General features: G+C 40.8%; 1 gene segment (V, D, J or C); it reads right to left on the bottom strand.

The window, feature by feature from the left end:
- Positions 1–5,747: 5,747 nt before the first annotated feature.
- Positions 5,748–12,796, bottom strand: part of LOC119241772 (T-cell receptor gamma chain C region C7.5-like) — a 16,821-nt gene continuing 9,772 nt past the window's right edge. Inside the window, 3 exon segments of the C gene segment in view lie at positions 5,748–5,887; positions 8,671–8,790; positions 11,683–12,045. Coding sequence covers positions 5,748–5,887; positions 8,671–8,790; positions 11,683–12,045 — 623 coding nt within the window.

The following is a 12,796-nucleotide window of genomic DNA, read 5'->3' as shown; positions in this document are numbered from 1 at the left end:
CTGGAGCCCTCAGTGTCTTTTGCAGGCTTTTATTGGAATTTATCGGGTACATGGCAGGTAGGGGTGCCGGGGGGCCGGGAGGCTGCCAAGCTTCCCAGCCCCCAGCAAGTCTTCACTTTTTCTGGGCTTTCCGGCCTTCTCTCGCATTCTCTCTGCTTTCCTGCTTCTCCTTCTCTCTTGGCTTCTGCTGGCATCCCCATGACGCCACCCTTAAAAGCCCAGTCTTAGGCCAGGTGAATCCCATCTATATATGCCCACACCCTACTCCAGGTGCCCACCATCAGGCATGCATTCAGGAACACAGGGTTCTGTCATCTATCCTAATGGCTGGCAGGAGGGCAGAAAAACCTGATACTTTTTACCTTACCCTACAGTCCACCCCCTCAGAGTTTTCTGCCATGCAATCTACATAGATACAATTTTGTTTCTTAGCAAACATAAACAATGCAGCCATGGCCCACAAAAGCAAATACATCACAATATAACAACAAAATACAACAGAACACAAATAAGTCCAGGCAGGGCACCAACCTAGTGGCAAAATACAATTATTGGCACCAGCAGATGATCCACCACTTCTGCTGCCGAAGGCACTGCTCATACAAGGGAGGGGAACCGCTCACGGCATCTGCCGTAACACACCAGGAGCCATCACGCTTCCTGGCCTCTATGGCTGTAGTCTTGGCTACAAGCCACACACAGCATCCACCCCCAGGATTGGCAATTCTATACTGTTGGGGGTAATTGCCACTCTCAGGGTTTCTGTCTGCGGTCACTCCAACACTCGGCTTTCATAGCCACCAATGCGACACGCAGACCCCTGCACTCAGGCCAACCCACTGCACAAGCACATGGGTCGGGGATCCAAACTCCACATGCAGCCTTTCTTGGGTCCCCTCTTTGGCTTGGGCTCTACCCCACATTCCCCACCTGTCCCCCAAGGATGGGTTCCTCAGCTCCTTACCCTCACCCAACAACAAGCAGGGCATCACACACAGGTGATTTTATGAGACTCACTGGCCTTCCTCAGCTTGCTTAGTGCTTAGCAGCCACTCAGGGCTTCCCAAACTCAGCATCAGCACCAGCTTTTGCCTTCTCATTTGGTTTCTCTTCTGCCTAGCTGCTGGGCATACACAGGCTGCTTTTGGCCACCAAGGCCCACTGGCCACCCCCAGATTCCCATCTCCTGGGGTTTACAAACGAAATTATTCCACCCCAGGGTCCCAAAACATATCAACCTGCAAGTTCCTCTGCCTTCTGCGGGATTGTCAGTCCAACTCCATTAGTCCAAGTCCATCAGGCCTCTCCCTGCATCAGCACTGGCAAGCTCTGAATCACGGTCCTCTCTTCCCCAACGATTCTGCTGCCTCAGGGGTCGTTGGCTGGTTCTCTCGGGCCGTCTCCTTCACGGGAGGTCTGGTACTGTAGCTCCCAGACCTTGTCCATCTCCTGTGCCGCCATGACACCTCCAGCGCTGATCCAGGCTTTTGGTCTGCTACTACTGAGGTCTTCGGAGGGCTCCATACCCGTCTGCATGGATCATCTTGCCGATTTACACCAATTGTAGTGGCAGGAATGGACACAGTGCAGGTTTTCTACAATTCAGCAGACCGGGTACAGGAGGAAAGAGTCCTGGAGCCCTCAGTGGCTTTTGCAGGCTTTTATTGGATTTGCCGGGTACATGGCAGGTACATGGCAGGTAGGGGTGCCGGGGGGCCGGCAGGCTGGCAAACCTCCCAGCAAATCTTTACTTTTTCTGGGCTCTCCAGCCTTCTCTCTGTTTTCCTACTTCTCCGTCTCTCTCAGCTTCTGCTGGCGTCTCCGTGACGCCGCCCTTAAAAGCCCAGTCTTAGCCCAGGTGAATCCCATCTACCTAGGCCCACACCCTATTCCAGGTACCCGCCATCAGGCATGCATTCAGGACCGCAGATCCGTCATCCATCTATCCTAATGGCGGGAAGGCAGAAAAGCCTGATACTTTTTATCTTACCCTACACTAGCAAAGCTTTTTAACGTCCCTTAGGCACGTGCATTGGGTTATTTTTATGTTTTTTCAATTAACAAGATATTTCACACAGATTAAGACTCAGACATCAAATTTCATTTATACTCTGGGTAACTCCAAGAAAGGGAAGGTCTGCAGTTGCTGTGAGACAGAGAAAACTGTGGAAACCAGCTTCTACTCACCCTGAACCTCGGAACTGTTGTCTGAACATGGATTATTAGCAACGAGGAGCCGGTGTGCTCTGTTAACTGCTGCAGCGGCGGCTGCTACTGTGGCTGCTGCTGCTTCTCACCCTGGTCTAGCTGTGAAACCCAGGAATTTAGTCCTTAAACCCCTGTGAGTTCTTGTTCCATGAAGTCATAAAAAGGAATTCATAGGCAGACTCTCAGATAAATAAGCAGAGAGAAGCAAATCTTTATTTAGAGAGTAAAGAAATGTTTATTTAGAGGAAAAAGAACAGACGTGAAGACCCCAAGGTAATGATGCCAAGGAGCAGCAAGACGCCGCCATGAGCCTGTGTTAAGGGCATATTTAAACTTTTTTTTTTGGCCTATTTTAAAATATGCAAAGAGGCAGTTAGCTCCTTTCATTAACTCTTAGCCTAATAAGGAAGAAAACTTTCTTGTTTTAATTGAGACTGAAACTAAGCTGCTTCTATTCTAGTTGTAACTAATGGTTAAGAGCAGGGGTCCTGAAGCCAGGCTGCTTGGATCAAATTACAATTTGTGGCTTATTAGATGCCTGACATTGGGGATGTGCTTTCACCTCTCAGCTGCAGTTTCCCGGTTATAGATCAGAGATCATTGTGCTGGCTCACCGGGCTCTTGTGAAAATAGTTAGCATGTACTTAGGCCAGTGCTCAGTACTTGGGAAGCACTCTGCAGGGTTTGTATTCACTGGAAAGTTAAACAGTGATTATGTAAATTGTAGTATTAATTGAAGTTATTGAATTTAAACACTTTCTTCCAATGGTGGTTAAACTCGGGTAATGTGACATGGTCAAGAACAAATGACACAGAACATGGCCCAGTGTCAGTCTTTCGGGGGTGTAGGGTAAGGAAAAAATGTCAGGCTTTTCTGCCCTTCTGCCATCAAGATAGATGACGGAACCCTGTGGTCCTGAATGCATGCCTGATGGCGGGCACCTGGAGTAGGGTGTGGGCATATGTAGATGGGATTCACCTGGGCTGAGACTGAGTTTTTAAGGGCCGCGTCATGGTGATGCCAGCAGCAGCAGAGAGAGAAGCAGAGAAGGCCGGAGAGCCCAGATAGTGAAGACTTGCTGGGGGCTGGGAGCACTGCCAGCCTTCAGGCTCCACAGCACCCCTGCCTGCCATATGCCTGCTAAATCTAAATAAAAGACCTGCAAAAGCCACTGAGGACTTTGACTCCTCCTTTACCCTGTCTGCATGGGATCGTAGAAAACCTGCTCAGTGGCCTGTCCTGCCTTTACAAGGGGTCAGAAATTACTGGGTCAGGAAGATATTTAATGTAACTCCTACCTCACAAGTATAAGTGGACATGCCACGGTCTTCTACAAGGTAATTCTGTGCACCTCAGAGCCCGTTCAGTCCATGGGAGGAGCGGGGGTGTCAGTGGGGTACATCTGCAGTGCTCCCTCATGTAATGCCTGAGATTCTGAGTCATTTCTTCTATGCCCCCCGCCCTCCAAAGAATAGCTGTGCATGGAGGACAGACCCCTCAAAATCAGGCAGGTTTCCCATACCGTCATAACTAGGGGAGCAATTCCAGAGTGTATATGTGAGAAGAAAAGATAGAGGCACCCACAAAGTCATTAAGAAATTCCCACTGACAACTGGGAGAATGTCTAATGAGAAAGCAGTGCATATTTTGTCTTTCAAATTGAAAAAGAAATAGTAATCATGGGTGACAAAATGCAGGCTTTGCGTTTAAGTATGCCAATTAGTTTCAGAACAGTAATTGAGCAACTTAGACTCTTCAGTCTCTTAAACTGTGCACTATAATTTGTTCCTACATCTAAGGTATCCTACATGGTTAAAAGGATGAACTAGTATGTAGTCAAAATTCACCAGCTCCCTACTCTATACACATCTGACCTCTATGCAGGGTGACAGGATGCATATGATTGTCAGTGTTTGTATGTGTGTGTTGGTGGGGGAGTATCTGCTATTAAAGAAGAGTCACCAATAGTAGATACTAATGTTGCGGGTTGTATATAAAAGCACTAATACTTCATCTAATCCCATAATGCCTAGGGACAAGGTGTTGTAACTTCCTTTTCAGATGAAGAAATGATGGCACAAAGATTCATGTAGCTTAACCGCATTCTGGCCACACAGATGCGAACACCAGGCCCAGGATTCAAACCCAGGTGCCCTGCATGCAGGTGCAGGAGCTTCCCCTCCTCCATGCTGCCCCTCCCATGTTTGCATGGCTCTCATGGATTATATGAGGATCGGGAATCACGAGGCTTGTGAAACACTTCTGCATATTGCAAGTCATGATTGATTTATTCAGTTACTGTGGAAATATCCTAAAACAAATGAATCTTAAAAGTTTGCCTTTGCAAGAGAAGTAATTTCTTTTTTTTTATTTTTTTTTAATTTTTATATTCCCCATACAATTGCACCCCTCTTATTTTTACCTCAATCCCGCCTTTCCCAGACCCCCATAATGTGTCTCTAATTTATACTTGTTTGTTGATTTTGATTTTTTCTATCTTATAGTTATTCTTTTTCCTTTTCCCTTATTTAGATTTTCTAGATTCCTGCTATAAGTGAGACCATCCGATATTTTTCTTTTTCTTTCTGCCTTATTTCTCTGAGCATGATCCCTTCCAGCTCCATCCATGTTGCTGAAAATTGCATGTGTTTATCTTTTACGATTGCTCAGTAATATTCCATTGTGTATATGTACCACATCTTCTTGATCCAGTCATCTATTTTGGGGCATTTGGGTTGTTTCCAAAGCTGAGCTATTGTAAATAGTGCTGCTATAAACATAGGGGTGAAGGTGCCTTTTGAATTAATGTTTCTATGTTATTTGGATAAATACCTAGGAGTGGGATTTCTGGATCATATGGAAGCTGCAAGAGAAGTAATTTCTAACCCTTCATTTGTCTGTGGCTTCCATAGAGACAATGTCCCATAGAAAGATCATAATTGCCATTTCTAGGAAAGAACTAGAAATATTTATTGACTCAGTTGTATGTATTGAGCTCTGTTGTGGTCCATTTTCTTAACTTCGACTTCAATCAGATTTCAAAAAATTGAAGTACACAAGACAAAAGCAGATTTTCATTTTTTTTTAATTTATTGTATTTATTATGCAAAACAAGATACAGAATTGAAGAAGCAGAGAGAACAGTTTCAGGGTGTATAAGATGAAAATCTTCAAGGCAATCATGTGGCTAAAGCGCACTAAGGGAGTGTGACTAGAAATTGCATCCTGACTACTCAGCAGGCAGAATAAGTGGGTTGAATGGAACAATTTTATTGAGGTTATTGAGACAATAGAACTAAACAAGGCTTTAGTCAGATATCCCCTGTCCTTGACTCTGAAAATGGCAGAATTTGTTGTTACAGAATAAAATTTTCTGTTTGTTCAGGTTTTGAAAAGTCATTACACAATAATAATGAACAAGAAAAGTACAAGAACTAAAATAACCCAAACCCAGAAAGTCAGCATGGCAGGATCCTCACAGAATCTTCCAGCGATAGTCAATGATGAAAACTACTTTACTGTTTTGTGCCATCATCTGTTAGGGAATCTTCCCATTGCAGCAAACTCCTGGTGTCCTGAACAGACTGAAGGCGATGATGGCAAAGTAGACCACGCTCTTGAGAAGGAGGATGTAGGTGTAATAGGCAGAGGAGTGGGTGAGCTGCAGCTTCAGTGACCCTAAGAAAAAGTGCTGTAATTAGTTATTTTTTTTTAAATAATAGTATAAGTTAATAAAGATGGGGTCACAATAATTTTTTTCTGATAGCTAACACTGAAGTGACATTCACGTGCCACCAAAATCTGAAAGAAACAGCTACAGCCACCACCAGCACCAAGGACCACAGCAACAACAGATGCAGCCTCAGGTCAAGTTCAACAACCTCTGCTACATTTTCATAGAACATTACAAAATATTCAACAATAAGGTTCAAATTCTAATAAAAGAGTCTTAAGAGGGAAAAAAATGTGGTAAGTTTTAGTATTTCTTCACCCAGACCATTTCTCTAAGTAAAATCGGACTGAAATCATCTTTTGTCCTTGATCAAATGCCAAATACTTTGAGATCTTTGCATGAAAATTATTTAGATTTTGCTAAATCTATGATATTATTATCTTCCTTCCAATATTATAAATTTGATTGTGAGAGAGGGAAGTAATTTGCATGATGTCATGCATTTAGTAAATATAAGAAGCCAGATTTCAACTCCAACAACCTAACTATAAAGAATACATTCGTAGGGCCACCCTGGTGGCACAAGAGTTTAAGATGCAACCTATGAAATTATCTGCAACAACAGTTCGATCCTTGGCCAGGCAGCTAACCCACATGGTGCAGCCAACCTCTCCTGACTTGCCCACTCCTCCCCTCAGCAGTGTATTTCAATCAGTCTGCTAGTTCTGTCCCCTACTCTGTCTCTGGTGAATCCTCTCACCCCCCACACCTCTGGCCTGTATCCCAGTTCTTGTATGCATAAATACATAAATCTTTTGTTTTTGAAAAAAGAATGCATTCATCACTGTAATTCTGTGTCTCTAAATGTAATATATATCCACACTTCAAAAATTAAGCTTAAGTGTAAAATTCAATTGCTGATTCAGAAGTCGTCCCACATTATACATGCAATAATAATCCATGGGGATTTGATTGTGTTGTCAGTGGTAAGGGTGGGAGGTCTTAGAAGAAAGAGGTTAATCCAAACTCTCTAAAACTTTGGAGGTTATAGCTCACACATTTCTCTTTCCTAAATGCCTCTCATCTTGCTGATGATGTTATGGGATAACTGCATATAATATATATTCAGTTTTCCAGGAAACATATAATGTCAAGAAATAAAAGTGGGGCCTCCCCGGTGGCGCAGCCGTTGAGCGCTGGGTTGCGAAGCTGCCCGCAGCCTCTGCAGCACCAGTTCGATCCCCAGCTGCTCCCCGGCCACCGGAGGAGGGGTCCCACATGCGCACAGACCTCTCCTGCCGCCCGCTGCTCCCCTCAGCAGTGTACTTCGGTCCTTCTGCCTGCTCTGCTTCCCGCTCTGGCTCTGGTAAATTCTCTCACCCTCCCGCCCTTCTGACTGTACCCAGTGCTTCTACAAATAAATAAAATAAATCAAAAAGAAATAAAAGTGACAATGAGGCTGGCCAGGCAGGGCGCTCAGTGAACCTAAGGGTGGATGAGTCTCTTCCTTGGCAAATTTCCCTTTCACATGTTTTATTTTGATAGAGTTAGAACTCTAGAAGCAGTAAGCACTTGGTGACAGAAGGAATTTCAAGTGGGATTTGTTTATAATTTCCCCACCCTTGATTCAGGTAAGGTGTTAGATGAGGTTCTTAGCCCCTTTGATATTGGGTAAGGGGGAAGCACAGGGCTGGAGCCAAAGCTGTCATTTTCTCTGTACCTATGTAGGGAGAAGGAGCTAGAAACTGGTCCTGATTCTGTGCCAGCTAAAGGAGACATTTCACAAGGTCACTGTATCTCTCCAACAACTGAGTGAGGTGTAATTATTCCAAATTGGTAGGTGAGGGAAAGTATTCCTCAGAAATGTAAATTGTTTGTCCATACTCATGAAATGAATAGTCAAAAATCTGGAGTTAAAATTGGGTCTGCAGTACTCTGAGGCCCATGCACTTCTCCCTACTCCCATGTGTCCACTATATCTCAGGACCTTAATGTTGGGATTTCTTGCCCTGAAACTGTATCTTAGAGGAAGAGTGGAGAAGTGATTAAGGGAAAACCCAAGACCTAGCTGTGTAACAGGGTACAAGGAACTTCATAAATCTTCGTTCATTATTCTCCTCTAAAACAGTCTGGGGGTGGGGAGGGAGAATATTGTACCACATCATGAGAGAATTATAATTTAACAGAAAAAAATGCATTCAAAACATAGCACCATGACCTGTATATGATGCTCTCAGTGTCAGTTCATGCTGCTACCTACTGGCAAGGACAAAAGATGTAAAAAATAATATAATAACAAGCTGGTAGCATGTTTTCTCCAGACATTAGAAACAAAAGCAACACAAGTGAATAAAATAATTCTGAGCATATGGCTGTACACTCTAATCTCAGCCATCCCATACCCATGCCAGCATTTACTGTGTTAAGATGTGTATCACTCATTCTATTATATAAAATGCATACATTTTTCTACTTTACAACAGGAAAGCTCAAAAGCTAAGTGATCAGGAGAAAAAATAGGTCATATATAGCATAAATAAAAACAAACATGTGCAAAACTTACATGTACAAAACTTTCATCTTCCAGACTAAACTTTTTAGGGAAATTATCAGTTGTGAAAGGGATAAAGCATGTATTATGTGTTCATGTCCACTATTTGACAGTGCATGTCTGTGTATGTAGATGATAGATAGATTTTTCTTTTATACACCAGTTCAAAAGCTAAGCTCATAAAGTAAAAAATGTGCTGTCACATTACAGAAAATCAAGGCATATGCAAAAACTTACTGCTTTCACCTGTTATCACAGCAGGGGCGATGTACTCAAGACCATCTTCTTTTCCTCTTGGATTCAGACCTCCTAGCATGGTGGTTGTCTCAGTGTAGGTGTTCAAAAAATATTCCATGACTAGGAAAAAAAAGGGGGGGGGGCTGCTTTATGTCTTCAGCACACACCACATATTGCTTGTAACACTTTCAGGCACATGGTTTTCTAAAGTTGGGGGTTTGTGGACATGACAAAAATATTTTCTCAAAGCTATTATCTACTGAGTGATTATTACTGTGCAGGATCTGTGTTAAATTCAGTATCTCATTTAATCCCCCAGTCGCACTGAAGCAAATTGTGTCCTGGAGGGCTCCAGGTTACACAGGAGGAAATATGTGTAGAGAGTGTAAGTAACTTGCCAAGAGTCACACCCATGATTGCAGAGCCAGCATTCAAAGGGTCCTTGTGGGAAATGAATGTGATAAGGCAGGTAGAAACTACTTATTAAAATTAATCCATAAAAATAGTAAATAATCTATAGTGAACTATAACATTTCTTATAGCGATATTAATTATTATTAGCAAATGCCATTTTAATTATAGGAACTGAGCATTTAGTGCCTTTCCTTCCAGGATGGGATGATAGCTCAAGTCATAATTACAATTCTTTGATTAAAGCTTGACGTAAGAGTTGTACTTATATCAATGTAAAAATGCAAAATAGGAAATATACATAAACATTTTAAAATTTTTCAAAATTTCTTAAAAAATAATTGAAAGTAGGATGGAAGAAACAGCTACAACTGCTGTTTCAGTTTATCCTCTTCCTACCAGATGTGTTCCGTCCATAAGGACTTGGGTCTGTTATGCCATTTTATGTACTTAACGATATCTTTTTTAGATGTGTTCTAACAAAAGGGTTTGAGGTTAGGTTTTGGGTAAATTCCAAGAAATAAAATGTTAGTAAAATTATGTTTAGATCTTATTATCTTCAAGAACTGCCTTTTATGTCTGGTCTTATTGCTTACAATGACTTTATTGATTGAAAGATAAAAAATACCTTATTATCATGTACTGATTGAGGTAAAAGCAGTAAGGTAGCATTTTTTATTTTGTAGTAAAATCTGTGTATTCTGAGCTCTTTCCCAATAAAGGTTAATTGGAAAAATTGGATGAGACTAGTTTTACCTCTCTTCAAAATCACTTCATTTATTTGTGCTTCCAGGTTATACTGTTAGCTTTTATCAGAAACAAAAACTAATAAAAAAAAAAAAACTTCCAGAAATGATATTAGACAGGCATCTTAACAGAAACAAGGTTATCAGTTTTGTTACCAGGAGAAAATTTTTTCAGAATTAAGCACCAAGTAAATCACAGTATGAAATGAACTTCTCTCCTTTATAGTAGCCACCCCCATGGATCTTGTTATGTTTCTTACATTTCCCTCAACACTAGAATAACCTAATAGGCACATAAGCCCAATCATTATATTGAGCTTACACTGTGTATTTTTGCTTCTCCTCAGTTTCTTAGAAATAGAAAATTGAGGCTCATTTTGTAATGTCACCTTAGTTATTTTGAGGAAAGGATATATAAAATATAAAATATATAAAATATATTATTTCTTATATATATATATATCAGTGTAATGGGATTCGGATCATACATACATACATATGTATCCTAAATAATATATTCTATTATATACATATATAAAATATTTTTAAATTTATCTCATATTTTAAAAGCAAGTGTTTCACTGATGTTATTTCATTTGTTCTTTGCACAGTTCCAGGACAGGGCCAGGGCTTGTCTTTAAACTGAATTTTATTGATGAAGAAATTTAGAATCCAAGAAAATAAAGTTTTAATTCAGAAATTTCAGTACATAGAAATTTCAGTACATAGAAAAACACATCTCAATTTTGTAAGTGCATCTCTCCTCCCTAAACCCCTGCTCTACCCACTGTCTAAGAAGGGGTTGTTAACATCTGGGAAAAGTACAAGTTGATTCTTTTTGATGGACGCTATGGGGCCGTTAGACTGCTTTGTTCATCCTCGGGATTCTAAGTACTGTGTCTATTGAATTCTGGGACCACTGCCAGTGGGTCATATTTGACTCTCTTCCCACACAAAACAGATGTGCACAGCCTCTACATAAAGGGACTCCTTTGGGACATCATTCCTGAATCATGAGTGACATTCAGTGATAAAGAAATTAGTATATCTACTTACCATATGGAACTTGGATAGTATATACTACATATATATATCTGGGCATAGTAATTAATCTTAGTATATTCATTCCCACATCCCTTGCCAGGAACTCATTATTTACTACAATAAATGTTTGTGGAGCTGTATTTACCAATGGCAAGAAATACAGTCATCTAGAATCAAAGTATATTGTGTACATTAACTCTCCCATCTCAGGATGAAATAGCACCATGTGCTAGTTTACAAGACACAAATCTGTAAAACTGAAGACCATAATAAAACTGCAGTAACCGAATTATGCAATTTTTGCTGAGACATGATCTGGCTCCCTCAGGTCAACATGATTTTATTGCCTAATAACTCACTTTTTATAGATTAAAGTACAGCAAGATTGACATGAGAGTGACTTTGCTTACAAAGTAGAACATTCCTGAAAGATGTATAATTGTTCCTATTTCCTCATCAAGCAAATCATCAAAAGTCAAATCTCTTTTTGTGTTACGTGCTAAGTTGCGAGAAGCTATCATGTACGTTTATTTTAACCCATAGGAAAACCCTAAAAAAGCATCATTGTGATCTTAATTTTTTGGATGATAACATTGAAACTGAGAAAAGTTAAGTAAAATTTTTCTCTTTTATGTTCAAAGCATATACTATTTCAATTCTGTGAGGAAATAGCAGGACAGTTATACTACTGTTAAATGTAACATTTCAGGGTATAATTTTTTGTTTTCATTAATATTTGATAGATAAGGCAGTATAATACTTTTGGGGAAAAAAGAGATCTGGGATGATATATTTATATTTGTGTACATACCTTTCTTTATTGAAGGAAAGAGAATGTTTTGATTAATCCTTGTGGTAAACTCGTGTTCGACAACACAAATGTGGTCTTTATCCATAGACATTTCAGGCACCGTCAGCCAGCTGAACTTCATGTATGTGTCTCCAGTCTTGGTAGTATTTCCCTCCTGTGATTCCAGAATTGCAGCACCATTCTTTTCTTTCCAACTTATCTTAACAACATCAGGGAAAAATTTCTCAAGAAGACAAATATATGTTCCAGCCTTATGGAGGTTTATTTCAGCCATTGAAGGAAGTATAACTGTAGCCGTGGGTGAAAAATCTGCATCAAGGTCTCTATCTGTGGGAAAAATTGAATAGCAATTGAAAAGAATTACTGGAGAAACACAAGTATTGTGTTGTTTGGAGCAACTTAGCATAGAGTAAAAGGAAGAAAACATGTCATAGTACTAATGTTTCTTTAAGTTGTCATTTATCCACAATCGTTTGTGAGGTACTTATTGCTGTACTCAATATTTAATGCAAAATGAGGTCAAGAGGTTTTGTAACTTGTGCCCAAAGTCGCAGTATTGAGAATCAGAGTCTGGATTAAAACCTGTCCTTTGTTTTCTCCACAGGCCAGTATCACATATTCCCTATCAGTCTCCCAACACTCAAGTACACATTTATTTTTAAAAATCTCTATGGTAATAGAACATATTTTGAAGGTGGATGGTGTTGGAGATGGGAGAGGAGACCATATAATTTTGGTGATAGTTAGAATCTTTGGTTGCTTCTAAAGTAATTTTCTTTCCTATCCTGTGAGTTTTGTTACTTATGAACTTTTTTTTAATATTATTGATTGATTGATTGATTGATTGATTGATATAAGAGCTGTGGTACAGGCCAGAGGCACGGGAGGGTGAAAGGATTCACCAGAGACAGCAGGGAGCAGAACAGGCAGACTGACCGAAAGCACTGCTGAGGGGAGCAGCGGGCGTGCTGCGCCTTATGGGCACCTCCCTGGCCGGCCAGGAATCAAACCTGCTCTGCAGAGGCTGCGGACAGCTTCACAGTGCTGCGCTAAACCCGATACTCCACCGGAAGGCCCTACTTAAGAACTTTGACAAGTAACACATTTTCATGTT

Source organism: Talpa occidentalis, unplaced genomic scaffold (assembly GCF_014898055.3).
Source record: "Talpa occidentalis isolate TD23 unplaced genomic scaffold, MPIMG_talOcc4v2.1, whole genome shotgun sequence".
In the NCBI taxonomy this organism is placed as follows: Eukaryota; Metazoa; Chordata; class Mammalia; order Eulipotyphla; family Talpidae; genus Talpa; species Talpa occidentalis.
This window is presented reverse-complemented; position numbering and strand designations above follow the sequence as displayed.